Raw genomic sequence first — 25,802 nt, forward strand, 5'->3', positions numbered from 1 at the left:
TCAAACTTTGAGACAAAACTGCAAAAGGAGAAGAGACTTGGTGGAAACAACACAAAGTTGCTGTTCTCCCCCTTGCCTCTCAGTTGTTCTAAGATGGCTTTGTAAACTCAAAGGGTTCCCAGGAACTTAGTTTGAAAACCATCACTCATATGAGCATAAACCCCTAGTCAAAAAAGGACTTGATTGGAAAAGAACATGGGGACACTGGCTAATTAATATTTCTTCCTCTGATTTGAGTGCACCAGGCAATTTTTGGGTAAAAATCTTGGTGATTTTGGTTTGCTCTGAGTTTGCAATTTTCACTTTATTAATAAGTTAACATTATATTTTTCTTACACCATTCTCATACAAGGGTAGCTAATGTGAGTCTATCCTTGAAAAACCAATTATTCTTTTGCTTGCCATGTGAATAAAATTTTAAAAACCTCCAAATCAACACCCTTGTGCTGGTAGAGCTGAAGCTGTACCATAGCCACAGGGAACTCATCAAGCTAGTGCCAATATATGATGTCCTGCTAATAATTGGCACTCCTTTATTAACTAAAATAATGGGACTGGTGTGGACCATAGCAGTGATCTTTCATGGCTACTTCTTCTTTTCTTCTTTTTTTTTTCACTTAGTATCTATCTTTAAAATTTTTAATTTGTTCTTTTTATGTATACATGACAGGAGAGTGTCTTCTGGCATATTATACATACATGGAGTATAACTTATTTTAATTAGGATCCTATTCTTGTGGTTGTACAAATCACTCTGGTCATTTATTCAAATACAAGGATAGGAAAGTTATGTCTGATTAATTCTACTGTCTTTCTTATTCCCCTCCCCACTCCCTTCCCTTCATCCCCTTTTGTCTAATCCAATGGACTTCTATTCTTCCCCTCCTGACCCTCCCTTGTTGCAGGTTACCATCCACATATCAGAGAGAACATTTGGTCTTTGTTTTTTTGGGTTCAGGCTTATTTCACTTAGCATGATATTTTCCAATCCATGACCAGCAAATGCCATAATTTCATTCTTCTTTATGGTTGAGTAATATTCCATCCTGTTCATATACCACATTTTCTTTATCCGTTCTTCTGGTGAAGAAAACTTAGGTTGTTTCCATAGCTTGGCTATTGTGAATTGAGCTGCTGTAAACATTGATGTGACTCTGTCACTGTAGTATACTGATTTTAAGTTCTTTGGGTTTGGATCAAGGAGTGGGATAGCTGGGTCAAATGGTGGTTGGTTCCTTTCAAAGTTTTCTTAGGAATCTCCATACTGCTTTCTATAGCGGTTGCATCAGTTTGCAGTCCCGCCAGCAATGTATGAGTGTACATTTTTCCCCACATCCTCATTTCATGGTTACTTCTAATATTTCTTAGATGTTCTGTGAAAAGACAAGTATCTTTAATAGAACAAAAAAGTAGTACCCTAGTCCCATCCACATTATTCATTCGGAGGACTTGTTTTTAAGTTACAAAAACTAGTGCTTCTGCCTAATGGTTGTTTCTTGAAGCTTACATGTTCATGAAGTTTTAGGTCTTATGAAGTTTCAGTCTGTAATTTCATGCTTATAACCCTTAAGGCCCTTTTTCTAGTGTATATAAAATAAAAATGTTAGAAGTGAGCTCTTTCTAATCTAAAAAACCCTTTCTTTTATATGTTTTTTTGTCTTCAATCTTTAAAAATATTCAATTTAGGGTTGATTATTAATTGGTAGTCTTGGTTCTTTGAACTGTGAAATAAATAACATTTTTTATTTAGTATTCTTCAAACAGAAATTTGACTTTTCTATTACTTATCATGGCTTCTCAGTTATGTTTTCTTTCATTCTAATTTGTTATACTTTCTTTGAAACAGTTACAAATGTGCAAATAATTTTTAAAAGTAAGAAAAGTTTATTTAAATATTCAGTTGAAAATTTTTAGTTTAAATATATTTTAATTTCAAATCTTTTTTAATCTAATGACTAAATTATTTGTCTTTTATTTATAAAGTGCTTTGCATATATCATTGCTCACATATGGAAACATAACTAACAACTATTGTGTGTTTAGCTGCCTGGTAGATGAGAAAGATTCAGAGGTATTTTTGCTATTGTATGGTGATATGATAGGTAACACTTTAGTATGGAATACAGTGGACTGAAAAAAAATACTGCTTATGAAATGGAAAATATATTTCTACATCATTTTATCTACTACTTTCTATAGAGACCTACTCTCTTAATATAATGCAAGAAGGATATGTTGGTTTTGAAATAGATGAATGTCCATAGTCATCATCATCATCAAAGAAAACTAAGCACAGAAATAATTTAAATTCTCTACTAGACCTTCTGCTGCCATAATGTGTGGTAATGAAGTAATACTGTCCTTTTAGAGATCATCTCCAAAATGGCATAAAAAATGTTTTAATCTCCTCAGCATGAGTCTGTGAGATTAAATTAATACTTGTAAAAGGAATTTGGTTAGGAAGCTTAGGACTAGCTCAGGGTGGTATGATTACTGTCAGAGAGGCACTAGAATGTAGTGTGAACATTACACTACATCACAGTCTCCTTGTCAGATGGCGACTCTTCTGGATGTTGACTTTTAGCAAGCTACCTAACATCTGAACACCTTGACTTCCTCTTCTGATAACAATCCTTACCTTACCATGTTGTGATGAGGAGTGAGATAGTCGTGTGATGCTCTTAGAACAGGGCCTGGGATATTTTCAGTTCTTCTAGCTCTTAAATAATAATATCTAAATATTGAGTAATATCAAAATTAGAATTACTCTATTATGTTTGATTCCAAACATTCCCAGCTTAAAAAAAAAAAATAATGCTGAAGTGTTTTGGATCAGATAATAAATGGTCTTATGAAACAGATTGAGCTCCTTCACAAAAATCAGGTGTGAGGATATGGTTTGGTCTACAGGCAATCCCAGTGTATATTCTCAAGTTCCTTTGTGCTGTGCTGCCATTTTTGTGAACCTAAAGTTCAAACTGCTTTTAAAGGAATTACCCAGTTCTTCCTCCTCTCAGGAATGATGAACCTATAGGAACATGGATTGATCAAACTATAGCAATTTTCAAAACTCAGTATTATTCTTTACATCCACCTTTGAATTTATGGGAAATGCCCTCTCTCCCAAACCTGGGTAATATTTTCTGCAATGATACAACCTCACTGGGGAAATCCTAACTGAAGGCAATAGCATGATATATTAAGTGTTCCCAGTATTCCATTTAATATTAAGAAATTGCATAGCATCCTTTTAAAATACTTAAGTTAAAAGTGACACATTAATATTGAGTACACCGCCACTGTCAAGCCCGTTCTCTTACAGATTTCAAACAAACACCATTTAAGTGCCAACCTACTATTACAAGAGTTTACTATTTTATTCTTCTCCAAAATGGCATCAACAGTGATGGGGTGCTTTCAGGGGATTATTGAACAGAATTTTTGCAACAAAGGGGCAAGCTTGAGGAAATACAAAATACCAACTATAGGCATTGCAATGTTTTATCTCAGCACTCCTCCAGTCTACACACCCCCTAATCAAACAAGCAGCTTTATAGCATGCGCAATTGCAGTTTAAGTCTAACTGACTTCTGCAGAACTGGCTTCCACAGGATTTCCTGCCCAAAATCAGAATGTGAACATCTGTAGCCCAATGGTTACAATTGGAATAAGCAAGTCTCCCTCCCTATATTTTAGTTCTTTTCCTTCTTTTTTTTTTTTTTAAGAGCTGAATCAAACAGATCTCGTCATTTTTAAAATTTTCTCTAGACTTCTTTTATTCCCTTTATATTCATTGGATAAGATGGAAAACAAACAAAAAAACCTACCTCCATAATAACATCTATCTGTTTAAGGTGTCATTTCCCTGTGAGGTTATTTACCGGTTTCTTGCTGTTTAGCTTTTCTTGCCTGGTAATTACTTACTGAAAGAAATCTGCTCCTTCAGGGCGGGTGAGCTCTTCCTTTAACCCCTTTTGCTCGCTCTCCCTTGGAGGCTGGCAGGGAGCGCTCACTCTGCAGTGTCTGGGAACCCACCTAGAGGGCCCCCTTGACGCCAGCACATCCCCTGTCAGGCAGCAGTCTGCAGCCGAGCGGGCTGCTGCAGAGTTAATATACAGTACCACGGAGCCTGCAAGTGTCCTGAGCTGCTCAGAGCTGGGGCGGCACAGCGCAGGGCAGACCAGGCGGCTGCGACGATTCCAAAGGTTCTGCTGGAAATTCAGCGCTGGGGGACTCCAGCAGGAGCCTGTTGCCATTGTGTTTTAAAAGCATGCAAGGTCTGTATAGCTTGGGCATGAGAACCTTTCAGAAGGTGTCAGAGCATCAGAGTAAATGACATTTATTGGGAAACTGAATTTGGGGTAAAGGAAAAACCGAAAGAGAGAGCAAAGAGAAGAGGAAGACAGTGGGGGAAGAAATTCTTAGACAACGTCTGACTTGCAGCTGTGAAATTCATTTTCTTTACAAGGCAAAAATATTAGAAGCCCACACATGGTTTGGATAACAACAGATTAAAGGGAATTTCTGCAGTGAAAAGATCAATAGCTTAGTCATTTTACTTAAAGAGAGAGAGCAGACAGCCTTATTATGGGGTTAGGCAGCAGAAATGAATTTCATCACGACAGCACCTTCTGAAGTCATGATGTTAGCTAATGGTAATCCTGTCCTACAAAGCAGAAATTACTCTTTGCCTTCCTACTTTTGCAGTGGAGACCAGCAATTCTGAGATTTGGGGAAGAAGTTGGCTTTAATTATACATGGTTTCCAGCCCCTCTGCCCAGGTCTTTGTCCGACACGTCTTAGACAGTAGCACTGCATTAAAGTGACCACACATGAATATGTGCCTAAGAAAGAAGAAAAAGCAATATTCATTTCTAAAGGACAGCATGGCAAAGCAACCTGAAGTTTTTGATTTCCCTTCTAACACTTCTTTAACAAGGATAACAAGAAACTGTCTTTTGACTCCTTTCTTCTCACATTCCATAGTCCTTCCTGCAAGGATGCATTAATTTATACTCAAGGCAGCTGGATTTTACCAGGACAATATTTGCCATCATTTAGGATTAGCAGTTGGACTGGTTATTTTAGTGTGTCGACTAACTAGTGGAACCTAAATGGATGGACCCATACCTGCAGTGCTCTGTGATATTTCTTTCTTCAAATTCTGGAAGGGCTTTTGTTGTTGCTCTTTGTTTTTGGGGGGATTTTTTTGGAATTCAATACTTGTTGCAATAATTGCCCATGATAGCTGCTCAAACAAGAGAGTTGGAATTCATCTGTGAAAATCACTACATCTAACATAGGAGACAAGGAAAATATTAATGACAGAAGATCTGCGAACATGATGCACGTGAATAATTTTCCCTTTAGAAGGCATTCCTGGATATGGTGAGTAATCAATATCCCCTTTAGTTTGTAAAACTCAGAATTCTAAAATTCCAAGACAGCTACCAGATGAGAATTTCTCTGGAACAAGAATGCTAGTATCAAGTGAGAATGAGAAGTCAAACATATAAAATCAAATGTTGTCTGAGAAAGTAGTGGTTATGCAATAAAAAACTTACATTTTAAAATAAAGTATTTCAAGTAAGAAATCAAGTATGAGGACATTTATAACTATTAACAGCTCATGGTCAAGAAAAAAAAAACTTTGAGAATGGAAACTTATTAATAACTGAAAAGAGGAGGTTTGTGATTTGTTTTTATCTGTTTTTGTTTGAAAATTCCCTGGGGAAGGGTTCTCATAAATTTCTGACATCTCATATCAATTGGTCTGAATTTCTAAAAGAAGGTTAAGGTAAACTTAGAGTTGCTGACTCGATTTAAAAATAATTCTTAGATGTGTTGATGCTTCTCATTTAAAAATGTTTTAGCTGTTCAAGAAATAGTCCTACTAGAATGAACCAATAGAATTCTAGTAGAACTCTAATACATGAATCATGAAGTGTTCAGACTCATAGAACTTGCTTAGTGTTGGATATTTGGTTATGTATTTAAGGCTCAAGGCAATGCATTAAGGTCCTTGGGCATGTGCTATCTTGGACCATTTCTTGTTGAAGTTTATGTCCAAATGTGTATAGGAACTAGTTTCTGACAACAGTACAAGAGCAAAGGCCATTATTTTAAAATTGCTTGTTTTATTATACCTCTAGGGTGGTCTAGATTCAATCTCTTATAGCAGAAACTTTGTGAATGCATAATAAAGGGACATTTTAAAGCTTTGTGTCTAGGAACATGGGTTGTTTTGGATACTGTGTTTGATTTTCAAAGTATTTCCCAGCTAAATATTTTAGCTGGACTCAGGATAAGTAATAGATATATGAACACATGTTTCTGAGGGTTTTCTAGCTGCTTTTATGACAGTGTCTTAAATGAAAGTCTCCTGATAGCTTAAGGCACCACCAAAATCACTTGCTGTTTTGTTATAGAGGTTTTGGCTTTCAACTCAAAATCCATTGCAGACAAGGGTGGGGGACATCTTGTCACTCCAGGCAGGTGCTCACCTTCTGTCAACACCAGAGACATCCAGAATCAACCTTGTGGCGTATCTTCCTTCTCTACTGACCACATCCACTGTCCCTGGTCTCTAATGTGTTTGGGAGGGATCCTGGGTGCCATGCCTGCAAATCTTAGTGGCCCACTGCCAACTGCATCACCAGAGCTCCCCACTCAGTGGCAGCTTGGTGCCATCGCCTTGGCTTGTCCTGTTAGTGAGGGGCAGACATCAGCAATATGGTCCTTCATTCCTACAGAAAATTTCACGTCAGAAGCCTTTAATACTGGGGTTAAACCGTCCTGCAAGCAGTCCCTGGCACATAGTAGGCATTTGTCCAGTGTTTTTCCTTCTTTGTGCCTTTCTTTAAGGTTAATGTTATACCTCTTAAGAGTTGCCTAGATTCAAAAATTGCGATACTCATTTCTACAAAGTATACCTTGCTGTAAAGCAACAGTTTTTGTTCTGCCCAAGTCCTATTGTTTTTATTTTCTTTTTTGAGTACATCTGTTTATGTTGCAATAGGTACAAAGCATGTACTCTCTGAATGCCTAACATTATAAGCACCTTCTATTCTGTTGCATTAACCTTACCTCTGCTTTGGACTGGGAAAAATGAGCTATTCAACTCTTTAGTGTTGGAAAGAATGCAAATTTGCTTATTCATGCTCTCTGGATCTGTAATATATATGTTTCAAAACTATAGAGAAGTTGAGTGTCCTGGTTGTTTATTTTGTGCCTAGAGCTAGGTAAACCTTCATCCATTTTACTGCATGATATACCAGATTGTTATTGTAGCCAAGCCGAGCCAGTGTGAAGTGTGAATGCTATGCATATGTGTTCTTCCCTGGACCCCTTGGAAGGATTTATCAATGAGACATTGGACTCAAAGGAAGAAAGTAGTGGTGTTTTTCCAAGTGACCCAGTTAATGTTGTGCTTGGTCCTCCACCTCCCTCATTGTTGTTATTTTCCTCTTATTTATAACCTCACCTTTCAGTACTGCAGAAAGAGATTCTAGGTGTTTGTTGATAGGAAACCTTCCTTCCCTTTGTCCTACCATAAGCATCCCTGTTGGATCAGATTCCATTCTTGAATGTTCGTGCTAAGAGGAAAGGGTTTGACAGGTTGTTCTCTTTTTCACGTTCAAAGACTCTCTCTTTCTTTATTCTTGCATGCTGGTCTTTCTTCATGAAGAGACAGATAAGAAGGTGGCAACAGACCAATGGCAGAGTATAATAAACATTTTAAAGATGTGTACTTTGGTTTCAGGAGCCCTAGTTCACCTCTGTGAAGGATGTAGAGATGCATTCTCTGGCTCTATTCTCTTGTGCTTTTCTAGAAACAAGCAGGAGAAAAAATTGAGACCTACCAAGTCTAGAGTAGTCTTCAAAAGTTCATCAGAAGTTGTGATTCAAATAGTTCTCATCCTCCTACCCTCAGGCTGTTGTGTTGGTAATTGCACAATCCTATTACAAATTCATTGTGTATTGGTTACAAGTTAAAGTTAATAAGTGCTTCTATTACTTGGCTTAATAGAACACTACCCCATAAGTGCTAAGAGAGTGGTATGAAGAATGTGTCTTTCTTGTTTGAAGCTACATTAGAAGTATTTGCTGGAGGATTTTACTGCAAAGGCTTCTTTTCATTATCCTTTTCTGTCTTTTTATTGCCAAGCTAAACAAAGATAAGGGTTTGACTCACTGAATAAACAAGTACTATATAGTGCCTATATTTTATTCTGGCTAGTCATGAGAATAGAATGGTAGCCTGGAAATTCAGAAGTGGACCTTGCATGGTCAAAAGAAGGAAAATGCAAGTCAACTTTCTAGGAATTTAAATTCCATTTAGCAGCAATTAAGTGGAGTTTTTAGACTCCTCATGACATTGAATCACATGTAAGGGTCTGTCAGGAATGAAACAATATAGTGTCACATTGTTTGCAACTTTTGCCCTTTTCACAATCTGAGTTGTAAAAATGTAATTTAATGCCAGAAACATCAGGGGCCTATCAAATAGTCTTGAAGTTGTAAAATTTAGGACATTTTATTTGAATACATGTGTCCTTTTTTATGATTAATTCAAATAACTCAGAGAGAAGACAATGGAAAATTGAAGTGAAAGACCCCTACAAGGGTAGGTTGTTCTGTGCTGCCCTCAGGGTGCCCTCTGAGGATACCAGAAGAAGATTTGGGGAAAGTAATTGTGGACAATGGTGATTAATTATTTACTTATTTGGTACTCAGGGTTTAATTTTCTAAGGACCAGAGAGCTAAATGCTTTTATCAAACATTTTGTGATGTTGACCACTGATTCCAATCAAGAGGCAAAAATGGGAAGATTGTGGCATTTAGCTCAATGCTGAGACTTTTTTTCCTCCTTCTAGGCCCTGACATTACTTGGTTGAACTATCCCTTCCAAAGATCGGTCGGTGCCTGTAAAGTGGTCTAACAGATCACAATTCAGATGTCACTCTGCAGACCAAGGATTCAACTCCTAAAGTAGCTGTTTTGTTTGATATAAGTCTTGATGAAACAAGATAAAAATCAGTCTCTCATAACATTCATATGTGTGTTCATATGTTTCAAATAACTAACCCAATGAATAAATATTCAGAGAACGGCAAACTGCCCTGCTTCTTAGACAAATCTTCCTATCTAGACACTATCAATCTCATTTTTTAGTTTTCTGCTCTCCACATGTTGACATTACAGAAATTCAACCCAGAAGTACACTTTGAAGAATTTGTGTTTTGCCCAGTGTAATAATCAGGTTTTACTTGAATTTGAGTGGGCAGGGAAAATGTTGAGTTTGATGACAGTGTATGCATTGAAGGACCGAGTATACTACTTCTCATGCAAAATCATGGAGTTCTGTTCATTTTAGTCAAACTGAAATCCACTGGGAGTCTGCTTGTCTTCTCATGGATTGCAGGTCAGATGAATTTACTTTTCTTCCTCTGAGTGACAGAACTACCCAGGAATTCCAAAATCCAATACCAGAATCCCAGCTTGATTGAATCTTCTTTAGGCCAAGTTGATCATTGTTCAACACTTTTGGCCAATAATATTTAGACTCATAATTATGCACCAGTCCGTAGGGCTCATTAGGAATGTCAGAACATTGTGTAAATCAGAAATTTAAGTTTGGATATAACACAACAGATTTTTCCATTATATAATATTTGATCCTACTTAATTTTTGGTCTATTTTTCTGCCCTTTATTACCTGGAATTTAAACATCAAAATAAAAATTCATTTTTTTATGTTTTCATTTTTAAGATAAATTTGTTTAGGTATGGTACGATAGAGAAGAAAAGTTGCTGTTAGTATTAGTAATACTAGTGTGCCTACCCTTTATGGAGAATAAGTATAATTTTTAGTCCCACAAGGATTTATAGACTAGTAAAATAGTTTGTGTATTTTAATCTGTTGACAGGTTGCATCCTTCGAGGGCTAAGTGGGTGGCCTAAACTGGGGAGGTCTAAAAAAAAAATCCTCACAAAAGGAAGAAGGAAAAAAAATTTTTTCCATCATATGAAAATTGTCAGCTAAGTATTTGTGATATTTAGCTTTTGTTAAATTCCTCACTTTCCACCCCTTCTTCCTTCATTTCTTTTCATCGGCTATTACTGTGTTATTTCCATTAATGCTGAGTTCTTCAGGCTCAGAGAAAGAGCAAAGGCAAGATCTTTCAGAATTCCAAGGTGGAAGAAGAACCTAAGGGACCTTCACAACCAGTTTCTCACTTATCATAAGTTAAAAATTCTTTTTTTCCCCAACCCTTCTCTTCTTATCCTTCATGTCCCACAAAAGTTAATGCTCTTTAATACTATGTATTGCAATAGCCCCCTATCTTTTAAAAATTCTTAAAATTTTTTTCTAATTAGTTATACATGGCAGTAGAATACATTTGTTCATTTTGTATAAATCATACATATATAGAATATAATTTCTCATTTTTCTGATTGTACATATTGTAGGATCACATTGGCCATGCAGTCATATATGTATATGAGGTTATAATGTCTGTTTCACTCTATATTATTTCTATTCCATACCTCTTCCCCTTCTGCCTTTTAACTATTTCAAAAATATCTCCCAATCATATGTTTGTGACTACAACTGCTAATCACTTAGACTACTGAGTAGAATTTCCAGTTGTTTGAGAAGTACCAGCCTATAAATATTCCCAAGACAATATATTTCAACCAGGGGCTATATGTCTTATAAAATTTTTATAAATCTTATACACTTTTTAAAAATAGATGTGTTATATATATAAGCATTTTACATACATATTTTTAAATTATATATGGATCCATTCATATATTTAGTATATGTATTTGTTAAATATATATATTTGGTGTATACATGTATTATATATATATAGTTGGTTTCAAATATTGATGGATAATCTGTATTCTATATACTGAGGTTATTGGCACAATTCTTGATTTGCATTCCATTCTGGTGTTAATGTTTTGTGTGACCTTGTGAAAGTGCTCTGAGCTTTCATTTGTCTGTTGAAAATGATGGCAGCAAATATTTGCCCACTTTATGTTAAAGAGAAGATGACTAAAGGAAAGCTCATAGAACATTGGTAACAATCATCTATTATAATGTTAACAATGACATACTAATAGCACTTGAATGAATTTTTTCAAAATATAGGCAACAAATATAACTAATATATACATCACTAAAGGGATCAAGACTGATTGAACCCTAGATGTATCCCATGTATTTTTCCAAGAATTACATCATTTAATAGCAAGAATGACTTTCTAAGGAGGGATTTATTTGAATCCCTATTTGCAGATGAGGAAGCTAATACTCACCAAGTTTAAGTAAGGAAACCAAGGTCACATTTGTATTAGTTAGAGAAGCTGACCCAGTCAAAGCCAAGTCAACCCTGAATTGAAAGCCCAACATTTTTTAAATCCAGTATATCGTTTCTGTGACAGATTCCTCAGTGTCCTTTCCAGAAGCCTCCTGGAAAACAGACTAGCAAAATAATCAGATTCACTCTGCCATTTAGCAAGTTGGGTAGGTATATACTGAATGTGACTGGCCTTTTCTTGAGAAGCCCTTCCTAATAACGTTCAGACTTTGACCTATACTTAGTCTGTGTCAGCAGCTTTTTCTGTTTTCTCAGAATGAGAAATTTTATAAGGAATTTGCAGTGAACTATGTTCTCAGGGCCATTCTGGCCCATAGGGTCCTTTCTGTGAATTAGTAAAAGGTACTTCTTGGCACAGATATATTAGGAAAGCTGACACACTTTGAGTTGATGAATAAGAAATGCAAACGGTGTTGCTTGGTGAATGGGCAGAGCCTCTGTACAAAGTGAAAGGCACTCCTTCCTCTGGGCAAGTATTTGGTGAGCAGAGCAGAGATGGGGTCAACTCCATTCACCATCTCTGCAGGGCGCTGTTGGGCCTTGCCCCAAACAGCCCTGCCACTGCTTTGATGCTCCACCTTCACTTTCCAATGGTTGCATGAAATATTCTTTTTTTTTTTTTTTTTTGGATGCTGGGGATCGAACCCAGGGCCTTGTGCTTACAAGGCAAGCACTCTACCGATTGAGCTATCTCCCCAGCCCCTGAAATATTCTTGAGAATACTTTGCTGACAGAAAAGAGCATACAAGTTGTGGGGTTTGTTGACATGATTAATTTCTTCAAATGTTCAACTGATTATAGATCTTTCAAATTTATTTTGTGTATATTTAAAGAATATGAACATTTTCTGAAATCAGAGATATGGGCCAAATAAATATTTTAATCATAATATAGCTAGATATCTCAGCTGCTGAAAAATATCATTCTTAATGAATCATATTGGAACAGGTGAGATAGGCTGATTCTTTTAAGTAAAGGAATGTCCAGATAAATATGGTAAGAGGCCTGTATTGAAGATGCTTATAGCATGCTTATAGCATGGTGAGGAAAACAGTCATAGAAACAAATAATTACAATATAAGAGGGATCCTGTTAATACAGATATATTCAAAGCATTAAGGAATCTAAAAGAAGATGCAAGTTAATTGACTTGATTCAAATACCTTAAAAATGTCTAGGAATAAGAGACCAAAAATATATCCAACAGTATTGAAAATTAGTTGCTATCAGTAATACATTGGAGAGTGATTTGAGGGCATGTCTGGGCATTCCTGAAGAAAGTGTCCTGGCACAGAGCTGGAACGTTAGGGGAGGACATGACCACCCTGAGACAGGAGGGAGGGAGAGGAGGATGGTCGCAGACAACATAGAGATTAGGATTTGGTAGAAGGAAGTAGAACGAGAGGGAGTTTCCATCTCCTGGCTTCTGTTTTCTCTGGGAAGTAGAATTCAAGGTCACACGGAAGGACCATAGAAGAGTAAGTGGGGGACTTAGGAAGGAAATGGAATCACTGTGGGAAGTTGAAGAGACCACAAAGAGCAAAGTATAAGGGTGTCAAAGTTGAAAAATGTTCAGTGATACCCAACAAACATATCAAGTCGATGAAGGATGTTTACTCTGCTTTTAATATTATTTACACAAAGTATTATGTCAGGGAAAGGGATAGAGATGTGATGGAAATATTACAATTCTTAATTTCTAAATTGGAAATTGTTTTGTGATTCGAATTTCTTCTATTGCTTGTGCCTTTGGTGATGCTGAAGAACCCAAAGTTGATTTTATTGTCAGTGTTGTTTTCTGTGTGGTAGTGATAGAAACTGTTTTATGAACATATTAATTAGATTGCAGCTCTAGTTTGATGACCTGATTTTGGAAATGTAAGATTCCCTATGCTGCCTGGAAATCATTCTTGAGTGACAAACAGAAGTTCTAAGATGTTTGCTTTGAATTTTATTTTCAAATGAATAAAAATCACAGTGGGAAGACGAGGCAAAATGATTCAGCTTTGCTCACTTTTTAGCAAGAACTTTTCAGTGGTTTATGTTAGAATGTCACAAGTCCATATATATGTAACCCGCTTTCACAAAGATTTCTTCAAAACCCTTGTGAAGTTTACTTGAAAGTGTCATCATTCCCTGGGAAACTTACTGAAAATAACAAAGCCTAATATGACTTGAGCCAGAACTGGCCTAACCTAGTTTAAATATTTATAAATATAAAATCTCTTTTATGTTGCCTTGATTACCTCAGAGGGAAAGATGACAAATATAAGATATTAATTAATAAAGGGATATTATTAAGCAGGTTTATAAATTTATAGGCCACAATAATAAACCCTGGAGGGAGGAACCATGATTTTAGCAGATAGTATGGATATCTTTCATCTCTTCTAATCATTAGCTCTTTCTCTGGGGTCAACAGAGCTGCTGCTTTAATACTGTCTGTGTGTGTTTGGGGGGTGGGGTGCTCACCACTGATTTATACAGGACTTTCTTTGTGGGATTTCTGCAGTGGCTCCAAAACTAAATAAGGTACCAAGCAGTCCTAGTCCCTCATAAAGGGACCTCATTCTTCCTGTCCCATGAGTGTCCATGTTTTCCTTTTCCAAATTTGAAGGTGAGGAGATTGACACAATGATTGCTATAATGCCTTTTAAACATGATGCTATATTTTACCTAATGGATTTACTCATTTCTTGCTTGCTTAGGTTCGGCTGCATTTCAGATTGAGGTAGTGCAGAGAAGCAATGCATTGATCTACAAACTGTGCCAAGACAGAGCTCTAATGCTTTTCTGAAGTATTCGCCTCCTCTTATAGAAAACCCTTGGCCTCTTAGCTGCCATATTTTGCTTAACTCCTTCTTCACAAACTCTAACTTTATTTTTATTTCACTTTTTAAAAAATTATTTATTTGTTTTTTTTTTTTATTTTTACAGACTGCATTTTGATCCATTGTACACAAATGGGGTACAACTTTTCATTTCTATGGTTGTACACAATGTAGATTCACACCATTCGTGTAATCACACATGCACATAGGGTCATAATGCCTGTCTATTCCACCATTTTTCATACCCCCAGTCCCTCTCATTACAAACTAACTTTAAACAGCAGCTGTTTTCCTGGGTAAGACAGTAGTGTTGTGGCCTTCGATGTTGACATCCTCCGTGATTAACAACGGACCCACATACTGCGTTTGCATCTCTCCTGTCTTCCCCACTCCCCTCGTGGTAAAGGTCTTGGCCTGTGCTTTATGTAGACTCATCTAGTCTAAAGAAATGATGTGATGTGAAGTCCTTAATATCAACAACCATGTTTTAAGTTGCTTAGTAAATTTAAGACCAATAACTGGAATACTGATGAGAGCCCTTAATATTCTAAAGAAGAAAAGAAAACTAGTAAGCTATTCAGAGGCAAATTGAGGCAACTGTGGTGTTATTGAGAGCATGGGCAGACACCTTGTAAAAGTCACTGTAAGGCATTTGGATCTTAATCTTGCAGTGTGTGAATTCTAAAAGAAGAGAGTATTTATTGAAAATCTCATTTTTTAGAAAGTCATCCATGCAAGAGTTGCTTTATGAGAGAGGTTGAGTATTAAGGTGGATCAGGATGTCCCCATTTGAAAGACTTATCACATGCTATGAGGCCATCATTGCATGTCCTTCTGCTTGAAGGAACTGTGTACAAGTGAGGCTTGTTGACTTCCTAGTAACAAATCATTCTATACTCTTCACCAGAGTGGCCACCTAAAGGACTTTGTTCTACTCTGTACCCCAGACCCAGTACAGTGTTTCACCTGAAAGGCATTTTTATATGTTTTTCTTGAATGAGTATGTGCATAGCAAAGAATAAGTCATGCTGGGTGTGATGGCACATGCCTATAATCCCGCAATTTGGGAGGCTGAGGAAGGAGGATTGCAAGTTTGAGGCCAGCCTCAGCAACTTAGCAAAACCCTGTCTCAACAACAACAGTGGTTAGTTGTCCCTGAGTTCAATCCCCAGTACCAAAAATAAAAGGGGGGAATAAAAGGAAAAATAAGGATAAGTAGCAAAAAACATATATATATATGATTATGGAATAACTTAATTAGATATTCTTTCACCTTTTTCACTAATATCGTTATTGTGCTATTTTTGACATGAGGTAAGGGAATTTATGCTCTAAAAAATTAAAGATAATAATAAGTAGTATCACATTGGAGAGCTAATTAATGTCACATACAGACTAACCTTTTCATAGGCATTATCTTTTATAATCCTTCCCCAAATCATCTAACCTCTCTGTGACTCAGGTTCCCCATTCATAAAATGGACACAATAAATAGTTCTCACTTCATAGGGTGACTGTAAAGATTAAATGAGAAAAGCAGCAGTGTTTAAAAAGAGCACCTGTCACTTAGTAAGGAACCAGTAAGTAGAAACTAGTCTGTGAATAGTTAACCAGGTTGCCTGGAGCAATTCAGTTGCCCAGCTGCAAACCATTAGCTACATGGAGGACCAAACTCCCTTTTCTATATTACATTTTGGAACTTTGAGTATATGCCAGGAAAAAAAAAAAACAAAAAACAAAAAACCTTGGGTTAAATTTGAATTGTAGACTAGTGCATGTCCCTCAGCTCTCAAGCCTCGAGGAGAACCATTTGCCCTTGTGAACTCCCTGCATGTTGACTCTGTGTCTTCCATGTGCCAGATGGATTTTCTTTTCACAGATTATCTTACTCAAGTCCTGCATCATTATAGTCTCAGTTCCTAGCATGGTGCTTGACATATAGTAGGTGCTCAATAAATACTTTAGGAGAAAAAAATAACTTTTCCAGAATTGCAATCCTAAAATTTAATGCTTTCAAGATTAATTTCAATATTTCAGTAGACAGTTCAAGTTTTTGGATAGATAAAATTTCTATAAAAATTGTCACACTTGGCATAAATAATTCCCACACATCTTGATTTCTGGCAATTAGGACAATTTAGCTGAATTTGTGGAATCTGCCATCTCACTGAATTGTATTTAATATGAAAATCCAAATGCTATTCCTCCAAATTACCTTATCTTAGATATTTCTTCAAAACTAATAAGTCAATTCACTTTCATATAGGGATCTTTCTTTGAAGATACTGTTTTTTTTTTATAATTTAGCAAGACAAAAGTCTATATATTAACACTACAGCTGGTTCTGATGCTTAGTTATGTCCATGTCTGCATTTATAACATTTATAAATGTTGCTTTTCATCACATGATATGTTCCTTGGACATAGATCAGCTTCCTCATGTGGTTCTTCTGTCTTTTCATATAGCTTACACTGTCAAACTAAGCTCTAAAATTCGTCTCCATACTATCTCTTCATTTGCCAAGAAAAATGTATTGTCTGTGTATTTTATATAATAGAGCATAAGGCCCTGTCTCATCTGGTCTCTGCCTTTCTAATATGTTAGTGTAAGTGCCAGCTATCATTACTGTCAATGTTACTTCCCTTGGTACTCTAGCATATATATCATACATTTGAGGGTTTTTACATTTTTCAGTTGTAGATGGATACAATGCCTTTATTTTATTTATTTATTTTTAGGTGGCACTGAGGATCAAACCCAGTGCCTCACACATGCTATAGGCACGCACCCTACCACTGAGCTACAACCACAGCTTCAAATATTTGAGTTTTTAAATATATTTGCTCTGTAGTATAGTGGTTACAATCACACATACACACATGCATACACTTTGATTTTAGAGCAAAATCTCTATATAGAGACGTAACTTTTCTGTTACTTATCATGGGTTCTCAGTTATGTTTCCCTTCATTTATGTAGACATCCCCACTAGAGTGGTAGATTTATTACAACTAAATCTGTATAGACACATCATAATCACCCAATCTGGATTTGACATTATGGTTCATTCTTGATGGTATATATTCTATGACTTTGGACAAATGTATGGATATTCATCAGCCATTAGAATGTCATACAAAATAGTTTCACTACCCTAAGAACCCCTGTGCTCCACCTATCCATTTCTCCTCCCTTATGCTCCCCTGACAGCATTTTTACCATCACCAGAGTTTTTTCTTTTCCATAATGCCATATTGGCTTCTTTCACTTAGTAATATGCCTTTAGGTTTCATATCTTTTCATGGCTTGGTAGCACATTTATTTTTTATCACTGAATAATATTCCATTGTCTGTATATACCACAGTTCATTTACATATTCATTCAGAAACTTCTTTGCTTCCAAGTTTTGCCACTTATGAATAAAATTGCTATAATTTTATTATAATTGCTGTGCGCACATTTTTGTAAAAACATACATTTTCTATTCCCTTGAGTAAATGCCAAGAAGCATCATGGTGGAATCATATGGGAAGAATGTGTTTTGTTTTACAAAAACCACCAACTATCATCCAAGGTGACAGTACCACTCACAGTGAATGAGCATTCCTGTTGCTCCACATCTTTGCCAGCATTTGGTGCTATCAGTGCAAACAGTTCTAAGTCACCAAACTCTTCTTTTGAACTTAGGCAGTGACCTAATAAGTAAAATAGATATGATCACTGTTGATGAGAAATTTACATAAATGTCATGCTTTTGAAGAAGGGCTGGGGAAACTGCAGCTCAATTGGTCAACAACCCTCTACCAGGACTCACCACCCCTTCCCCTGGCACCTTTTATGGGCCCAGTGGTATCCAAAGACCCTGCCCTACTGCTCAGTGGGCCTTGCATTGGGATGTACTTCTGCCTGATTACTTTTTGCCATGACAAACCCCTGGTGGCCCATCAGGTCTACATTTGTTTAGCCTGTCCTGGACTCTGAGTAGGCTTAAGCCTTCCTTCTATCCTGCTGGAGATCCTTCTGCCCCCAATAGCACTGTTTTCGTTTCTATAATAATTTGTTTCCATGTGCAGAGAGGCAGTCTACATATCAACTAAGAGGCAGAACCTGGGTCCAGATTGTTTGGATCAAATCTGGTTTTGACACTGGGAAAATTCTTTAACCTCTCAAATCCCTCATTTTCAAAATGGGGATTACCATAGTTTTTATTTCATAGGCCTGTGTGAGGATGAAATGTCATATAAATAAAATGCTTAAAACAGCTGCAAGCCTGCAGGTGCTCTACATGATTAGTTACTCTTACAGGTATTGGGGATCATGTGGGGTTGGGTTCCCTTGAAGAAGAGGATATGAATCCAAATGGATGTGAGTACATGTTAAGTTTATTTGGGAGGTGATTCTAGGAAACACCAGTAGGGGAGGAGGGAAGTAAGGTCAAAAAGAGAAGAAAAAATCTAATAAAGGGTGTAGTCATGGTCAGACAACAGGCAATTCTGCTGAGGGTCTCTAGAAAAAAAAATAAAGAATTTGCTTCAGAGTTGTCCTACTTCGAGGGATAAGAACACCAACAGAGGGGGTGATCCTTCAACTCTTGTTCCTTACTTATTTCTACCTTTTCCAGTCTGATTTGCATGCAAAACAAGTCTAAAGTGAAGTAATGCATGCACTTAGACTGGAGAACCATAGGCATACTATTGCTGAGGGGATATGGGCAGGACTCTAACAAAAATTGCTTCAGAATTGTGACCTGAATTCCTTAGAACTATTGTATTCTGGCTTTTCCTTTTTAAAAATATTCCCTGGCCCATGTAGTATACATTCAGAGATCTTGTGATGGTGTGAATGATCTAACACATTGGTTTTCCTACTCAACCTTCAAAGTTCTTTCTAAAAGCTTCTGACTTTATCGTTAATTCCCAATATATAATTCTTATGATCCTCCAAGATGCGTCTTTTATTCATCACTCTTTTCATTGTTCCCCCATGTGCCCGTATGGGATATTTCTGTATTCAGCTTTGCCTAGCCAAAGCTTTGCCTGTTCTTCAAGTTCCCACCCCCACCCCTTAATCTATTTCATGAAATGTCCTTTGACCTCAGATAACTCACTTCTCTGAAGTCCCATTAACACAAAAGACTGCACAACATGGTGTTTGATTTACTGTTGCCTGGTGAGGTTCTCTAATTGACACATATAATCAGGACAAACAAAAACATTCATGTCTTATAACTTCCCATCCTTTACATACACTTTGGTACATTGTGCCCAGTAAAACACTATGAAATACTGAGAGGACTGCATGGACTTTGGACATAGACAACCCGGATTGCATCCCTGTTCTTCCACTGATGAGTTATATGCCCTGGGCAACTGTAAAACTTCTTTTCACCTCTTTTTCCTCACCTCAAGAATAAAGCTGAGGGGGGGGCTAGGGAGATAGTTCAGTTGGTAGAGTGCTTGAGTTTGATCCCCAGCACCGCAAAAAAAAAAAAAAAAAAAGAATAAAGCTAAAATTCCTACCCCATCCCCATCATATTGCTGTAAGGATTAAATGAGGCATTTTCTATAAAAAATGCTTAGCACAGTTCTTCTCAAAACATAGGAACTCATGCTGGGTGTGTGGTGCATGCCTGTAATCCCAGCAACTGGAGGAGGATCTGAGTTCAAAGCCAGCCTTAGCAAAAGCAAGGCACCATCTCTAAATAAGTGAAACACTGTCTCTAAATAAAATACAAAATAGGGATGGGGATGTGACTCAGTGGTGGAATGTCCCTGAGTTCAATCCCAGGTACGGAAGAGAGGAAGGAAGGAAGGAAGGAAGGAAGGAAGGAAGGAAGAAGCAAGCTCAGTTAGTGGGATCTACTTGATTCTTTTGATTCTTCTTTTGTTGGATGGTTTTTTGTTGTTGCTGTTTTGTTTTTGTTTTTTCATGGGACTGGGGTTTCAGGAATCAAACCCAGGGCTCACACATGCTGGGCAGCAAGAACACTACATCCCCAGCCCTGATTCTTTTCATTCTGAAGTAACCAATGCCTTATTAGACCTTTGTCTTTAGCACTATTCCTTAGGTTCTCATTTTGCTATTGGTTTGAATTTATTTGCTTTCAAAAGGAGGCATTAAGTGAACCTGTCAAAAACTATTTTGAAATATTGAAAATATTGACATTTTTTGTGTGTGTGTGTGCTGGGGATCAAACCCAGGGCCTTGTGCTTGCAAGGCAAGCACTCTACCAACTGAGCTATCTCCCCAGCCCCTGGAAATATTGACATTTTGTAAAAAAAATAATTTCTCTATTGAAATTTGAAATTGAGTCGAAGGTGCTATATTTTTATTTCATTCAAAATATCAACCATGTCTGTTAGATCCCCTTACATATTAGAATATAGTTTTACTGTGAAAGAGTATCATTAACTTTTATATATTTATGTATTTCTTGGTCAGAGTATATGTGGAAAACTAATTTCATCTTCAATATTTTAATGATCTAGAATTTTGGTTCTTACTATGATAGAGATGATGAGAGTTGAAGAAAATGTCATTAGGAAGGCAGTTGTATTACATATTAGAAATATTTGCACATGTCTATGCAAGAGTCCTTACCTTCCTATCCCAGTAACAAGGAGAATCTGGATTTGGAAGTGTGGATAGGAGGTGGCCTAGGTATTCTGACAAAGCATTTGAGGAGTTATCTCATCTTTCTTGGCACGTAGTACTAGGCAAGGGAACATCCCAGGCTTTGGATTCCTATTAGACTAAGTTCATACTCAACTCTGATGTCGAATGGCTTATTTTGAGCAAATTATCTAATTTTATGAGCATCGCTATCCTCATTCATAAAAGAAAAATTCAATACTACCAACCACCCAGGTTTTTTGTAAGGATTCCATGAGATAACACATTTATTCATTTGTCTAAACCCTGTGTGCCTAGGCAGGCAACAGATATATATGTGCAAAATTTACAGGCGAAAGATGAGGGAAGGCACAGTGAGAAAAAGATTGACATTCCTAGTCACGTGTATACATGGCAAGGTGAAGAAATTATATTGCCTCAGCAAATGACATGAGGATCTTCTTGAGGATGAGAAAGGCCCCTTGCTGAAAGGGTCTTTGAAGATACTCTTGGGGTAGGAATAGAATCCTTTGAGGATTTGGCCACAGGTAGATGCTCAGGGGCAACGAAGGTGAGAGCTACTCTGTTTGCAGGGAGAATTGGGTGTTAGGGAGCCAGCTAGAGTGATGGAGAAGAGGAAGAGAAATTAGAAGAGTTGAGGGGAAGAAGGGGAGATGCCCTTGAGAACGATAGACGCACTCCATAAATAAATCCCTCTCCAGGGGCAGAAAGAAAAAAAATGTCGAGGAAGTTTTAGAGTAAATGATTTTAGGGATGTTGGTGGTTTGAGAATCAGGAGTAACCATCTGCTAAAGAAGAACAATGTAGGACTTCCTATGGAATTACAAGGACTCTAGTTGGCAAGAGAGGTCAATGAACCCTGCCCCTAGGAAATGATAAGAAATCAGGAGGTGAGTTTGGAGACGTTTACTGGTTGCGAAGTTGAGAAGTCAAATCAATTTTGTCTAGATCTCAATGGGGGCAGAGGGCCCTCAGCTTCTAAGTGCTAATCAGACCAGGAAGGTAATGAATATGCTAGATGCAATATGAAGTTCTTCATAAACTTCCTAGAATCCAGTGTAAATCAGGAAGCTTAAATATCAATCCCAGGGACCATTAGATATAAGCAACTCAATAGCTCAAGGAAGTACCCTACTTCTGATAATAAGATCAGGAGGAAATTTGTCCTAAGGTTGCACATAAAGAGAAATAAGATCACAAAAAAATCCCCTTACATATGTATATCTTTCTGTGTGCTTCTGTATGATTGCATGTGCATTAAAAAGGAGAAATAAAAAATATATTTATATATGACACTTGATATATAAAGATATTTTATACATTTTATTTTCCTTCTTGTCCCTTCCCTTCCCCATAAGTTTGTGTGAATATTGAAGTATATTTGAAAGCTCTTTGAAAACTGTAAACACAATTGTTAGTTCATAATAAAAAAAAATCCTTGTACCAGATTTCATTAAAATCTGATTAAATACTACTGATGTATTTGTAAAAGGATAATCTAAATTGAAAATGTGTTCTTTATGAACAAATGCTCTATTTTGCCAAGTTATGGTTTTGAAATTAAAAGCACAGTCTTCTCACATACTTTGAGCCTTCTCCTCTTGTCCATTCCAGCATTGTGTCTTAGAGTTCTGATTCCTACAACCTTTCTAATGGCAGCAGCAGTGAAGGGCGATCCAACCTTGTGTGATTTTACAGAGACCTGAATCTTAGAGACAAATGTTCTTGAGTGTTTCAAGCACAAATCCCATTGATAAGGAAAATGAGAACCACAAAAATGATTATGAAATGGCCAGCAGTCTGGAAAACAGATGTTGACATGTGCCTGAGCTTCTGGGATTTAGGAAATCCTTTCCCTTTATGAGGCCAGGTCAAATAAGTTTTTTCTGTCATGTGTAATATGGTTGTTATCTATTTTTCCCCTAAAAATATCCTTTGGGAGTAAAAATAAGCAAACAAAAGGAGACCAGAAAAAAAAAAAATACCTCAAATAAATAACAAAACAGCTACATAGAGGATGGAAGTGAAACTCAGTGGCAGAGTACATGCTTAGCATTAACAAGGCCCTGAGTTCAATCCCCAGCATCACACACACACACACACACACACACACACACACACACACACACACATTTTTATATGCAAAAACAACTTCATAAAATATAAATGAATGCAGTTTTGAAATATAAGACATAAAAAGCTCTGAGTATTTTCCATTTTGCTATCATTCTTTTTGCCAGCTAGGTGAATTGGCTGTTTCATATTGGCACTAAGAATTTTTTTCCAGTACTGGAATAGTTAAATGTTTGACTTGGCTCTGTGTAAAAGATGTTTGATTGACAGATGAGTCCATCTGCATCAAACAGCTTTACCTCGAGAAAATCCACAGCTTTGAAAGCAATAACACATCAAAAGAATTTTGAGGATTATGGCCACTTTCCCCCCTCCTCTCACCAGAATCTATTTTTATCCAACCTCATCATGAGTATCTCCTCTGGGTAATCTGAGTTGCATATGCTTTCCCCACTCCTTCTGTATCCTTGGCTTCTGCAGAACTTCAATCAAGAGAAGCAAAAGATAAAATAATAAAAAGAAAAGTTTCATTTCCAAGGAAATGGCTTTTTAGTACCTAATTCCTTGTGCCAATTCATCACTGTTAAGTGCTCTAAAACTGCTGAGTATAGAATTCAGGAAGCAACCAGTACATCAGCCTTGCCTCTTGTTCTTAAACCGAGGTCCCTAGTGCCTTTTGCAAATGTGCTTTACATCAACAACATGACGTGTTTAGGAACTTTTATGTCTATCACAGGAAATAATTTCCTTCATTCCTGTGTCACTCTTAAAAAAGTGTCTTAAACCAGAATTTTTCAGAGAGGGACTAATTTATTTAAATGTAATATTGTCTAATCTATTATTTTGTTAACATGTCTACTTGATTAATATGTTTTTCCTTGCCTCTAATTCTGATCCACAAATTCAATGGTTGTTAATTGTATTATTTAATCTAAGTCCACTAAAGATAAACTTCCTAAGATTAACATTATTCATCTTTCTTGACCAAAGATACCAATGACTTCACTGAGTTAGCTTAGAAATTTGCCTACCATTCATTACTTGATTTTCTTTTCTTGGAGATTTGTGACTTCCTTTGCCTATTTATCAGTGTTGTATATTTCTGAAAGCATTAATGACTTAAATATCTATATCTTTGTCAGAATTTATGAAAATGATATTAAATGAATCAATAATAAGATTTTAAAAGCATTTCAAGGAAATTTCTCATCTGCATTGTCATTTTGTTCCAGCATCGTTTTTACAATTTACAAATGAAATTTTATAATTCTCTACATATTTTCTATGAAGATTAGAAAATATATTCTTTGGCACCTGAATTTAAAGTGTTCTTCAATTATTAATTGGTTAATTTTGCATGTGATCCTTATTAATTATACATAGGCAGTAATCTTTCACGTGAAAATGCATACTACTTTAAGATGTCCAGAAAATATCAGGAGATTAACTATTGAGACTTAATCTCAGTAAGACTTAATCTTAGTATCCATTAGGCTCAGCTCTGATTTTACAGCTATATAAACTGGAACAAACAGAGGATGTGGCTTTTTTTAGAATAAGGGAAAGCTAGAAGGTATGTCATTCTTAGGGCACCTCTGTATCATCACAGGGGTCCTGTGATAATGAATACTCAATGTCTCCAGGAGGCCAACTATGATAGTCACAACCAAATAACAATGTGCTAACCTGATTCACAGTAATCACAGATAATGTAGTATTTGTATCTGCCATTTGGTTTTGAAGGTAAAATATGGAGTCTATTTTGGTGATTTCACAGAACATCTTGGGCTGCATCAATAGAACTCAAATGACCCAAAATAAAGAGTTAATGAATGGATTTTACCCTGTATCATTCAGACCTTAGCTGGAATATTGTGCCCACTTCTGCGCTTTCTGACAAACCAAAGAGCATCAGAGAAGAACGAAAAGGGAAGAAGCAAATTCACACTTTGTTCCATATAAAGTGGTTGAAAGACTATGATTATTAAAGAGAGAAAATTATGCAGTCATTGAAGAACTGGTACCTGGGAGAGGCCGGTTCTTTGTGGCTGCTAATGTGACAAACAACTAGTCAGTGCACCGTTAGTTAAAGAGATTAAGCCTCAGAATGGTTTGAGTGTTCTAATTGTCAGAACAAACATTTTATGTGATATGGCCTGCAAGGGTCCACAGTGGAAAGCAGGGATGACCGATATACCTTGTTGGCAAGGATCAAATATTATGAGCAATTAGCATCTTACCATTTGCCACAATTTATCTTTTTTTTGGGGGGTGGGGTATTGACTTAAAACTTTATGTTTCTCCTTAGTTGTTCTTTTTTTTTTTTTTTCTTTCCCCCAATACTGGTAATTGAACCTATGTCCCATTCATGCTAGGCAAACACTCTGCCACTGAGCCACGTCCCTAGTCCTGCCCTCTCATTTTGAATCTTAGAGTATTGTATTGTTCTTGATTCTTTGAATTCTTAAAAGAGACATTATATCTTGCATAAATTGTTTCCTAAGTTTTAGGAAACTTTCCCTTAAGTGAGTCATCTGTTTAGAAATTCCCTGACATTCTAACACGGCTTCAATTGACAAAGTATACCATGACCTACTATTTTCTTAAGGAGACGTAGAAAAAGCCAGTGATTATAGAGTTTAAAATATAAAGAATACTATCTTTTAGTTTTAGAGAATTAACTATTGACATATCAATAAGATGAGACCTTACTATTTAATTATACCAGTTTAAGTTAAACTTATATACATTTGGTTCTTTTCAAAAATAAACATTTTGTTTTAAAACAGCTTTTTATTTAGAGAAAATATGAGAAGATAGTACACGGAGTTCCCATTTACTCATACGCACTTTCCACAACATGAGTTGGT

At 36.6% G+C, this 25,802-nt stretch overlaps 1 protein-coding gene and 1 long non-coding RNA gene across 10 annotated transcripts in view; one reads left to right on the plus strand and one right to left on the minus strand.

The window, feature by feature from the left end:
* PDE4D (phosphodiesterase 4D) overlaps window positions 1-25,802 on the plus strand; it is a 1,241,089-nt gene that overhangs the window by 674,793 nt on the left and 540,494 nt on the right. The window contains exon 1 of one of the 9 annotated variants that reach the window (XM_079144021.1): window positions 5,255-5,388. The exons of 7 other annotated variants lie outside the window; for them this stretch is intronic. In XM_079144021.1, the coding sequence (XP_079000147.1) occupies window positions 5,342-5,388 (47 nt within the window). In that variant the 5' untranslated portion in view covers window positions 5,255-5,341. Of the gene's footprint in view, window positions 1-5,254; window positions 5,389-25,802 lie in introns of those variants that run through there. One more of the 9 variants, XM_079144030.1, reaches the window with a different exon arrangement.
* On the minus strand, window positions 1,827-16,944 carry LOC306663629. Its single transcript, XR_013764492.1, has 3 exons — window positions 7,863-16,944; window positions 3,828-5,288; window positions 1,827-2,734 (listed from the first exon to the last, which is right to left on the minus strand). It is a non-coding gene; the product is annotated as an uncharacterized lncRNA (long non-coding RNA).

The sequence above is a fragment of the Sciurus vulgaris genome (assembly GCF_902686455.1).
Source record: "Sciurus vulgaris genome assembly, chromosome: 6".
Taxonomy (NCBI): Eukaryota; Metazoa; Chordata; class Mammalia; order Rodentia; family Sciuridae; genus Sciurus; species Sciurus vulgaris.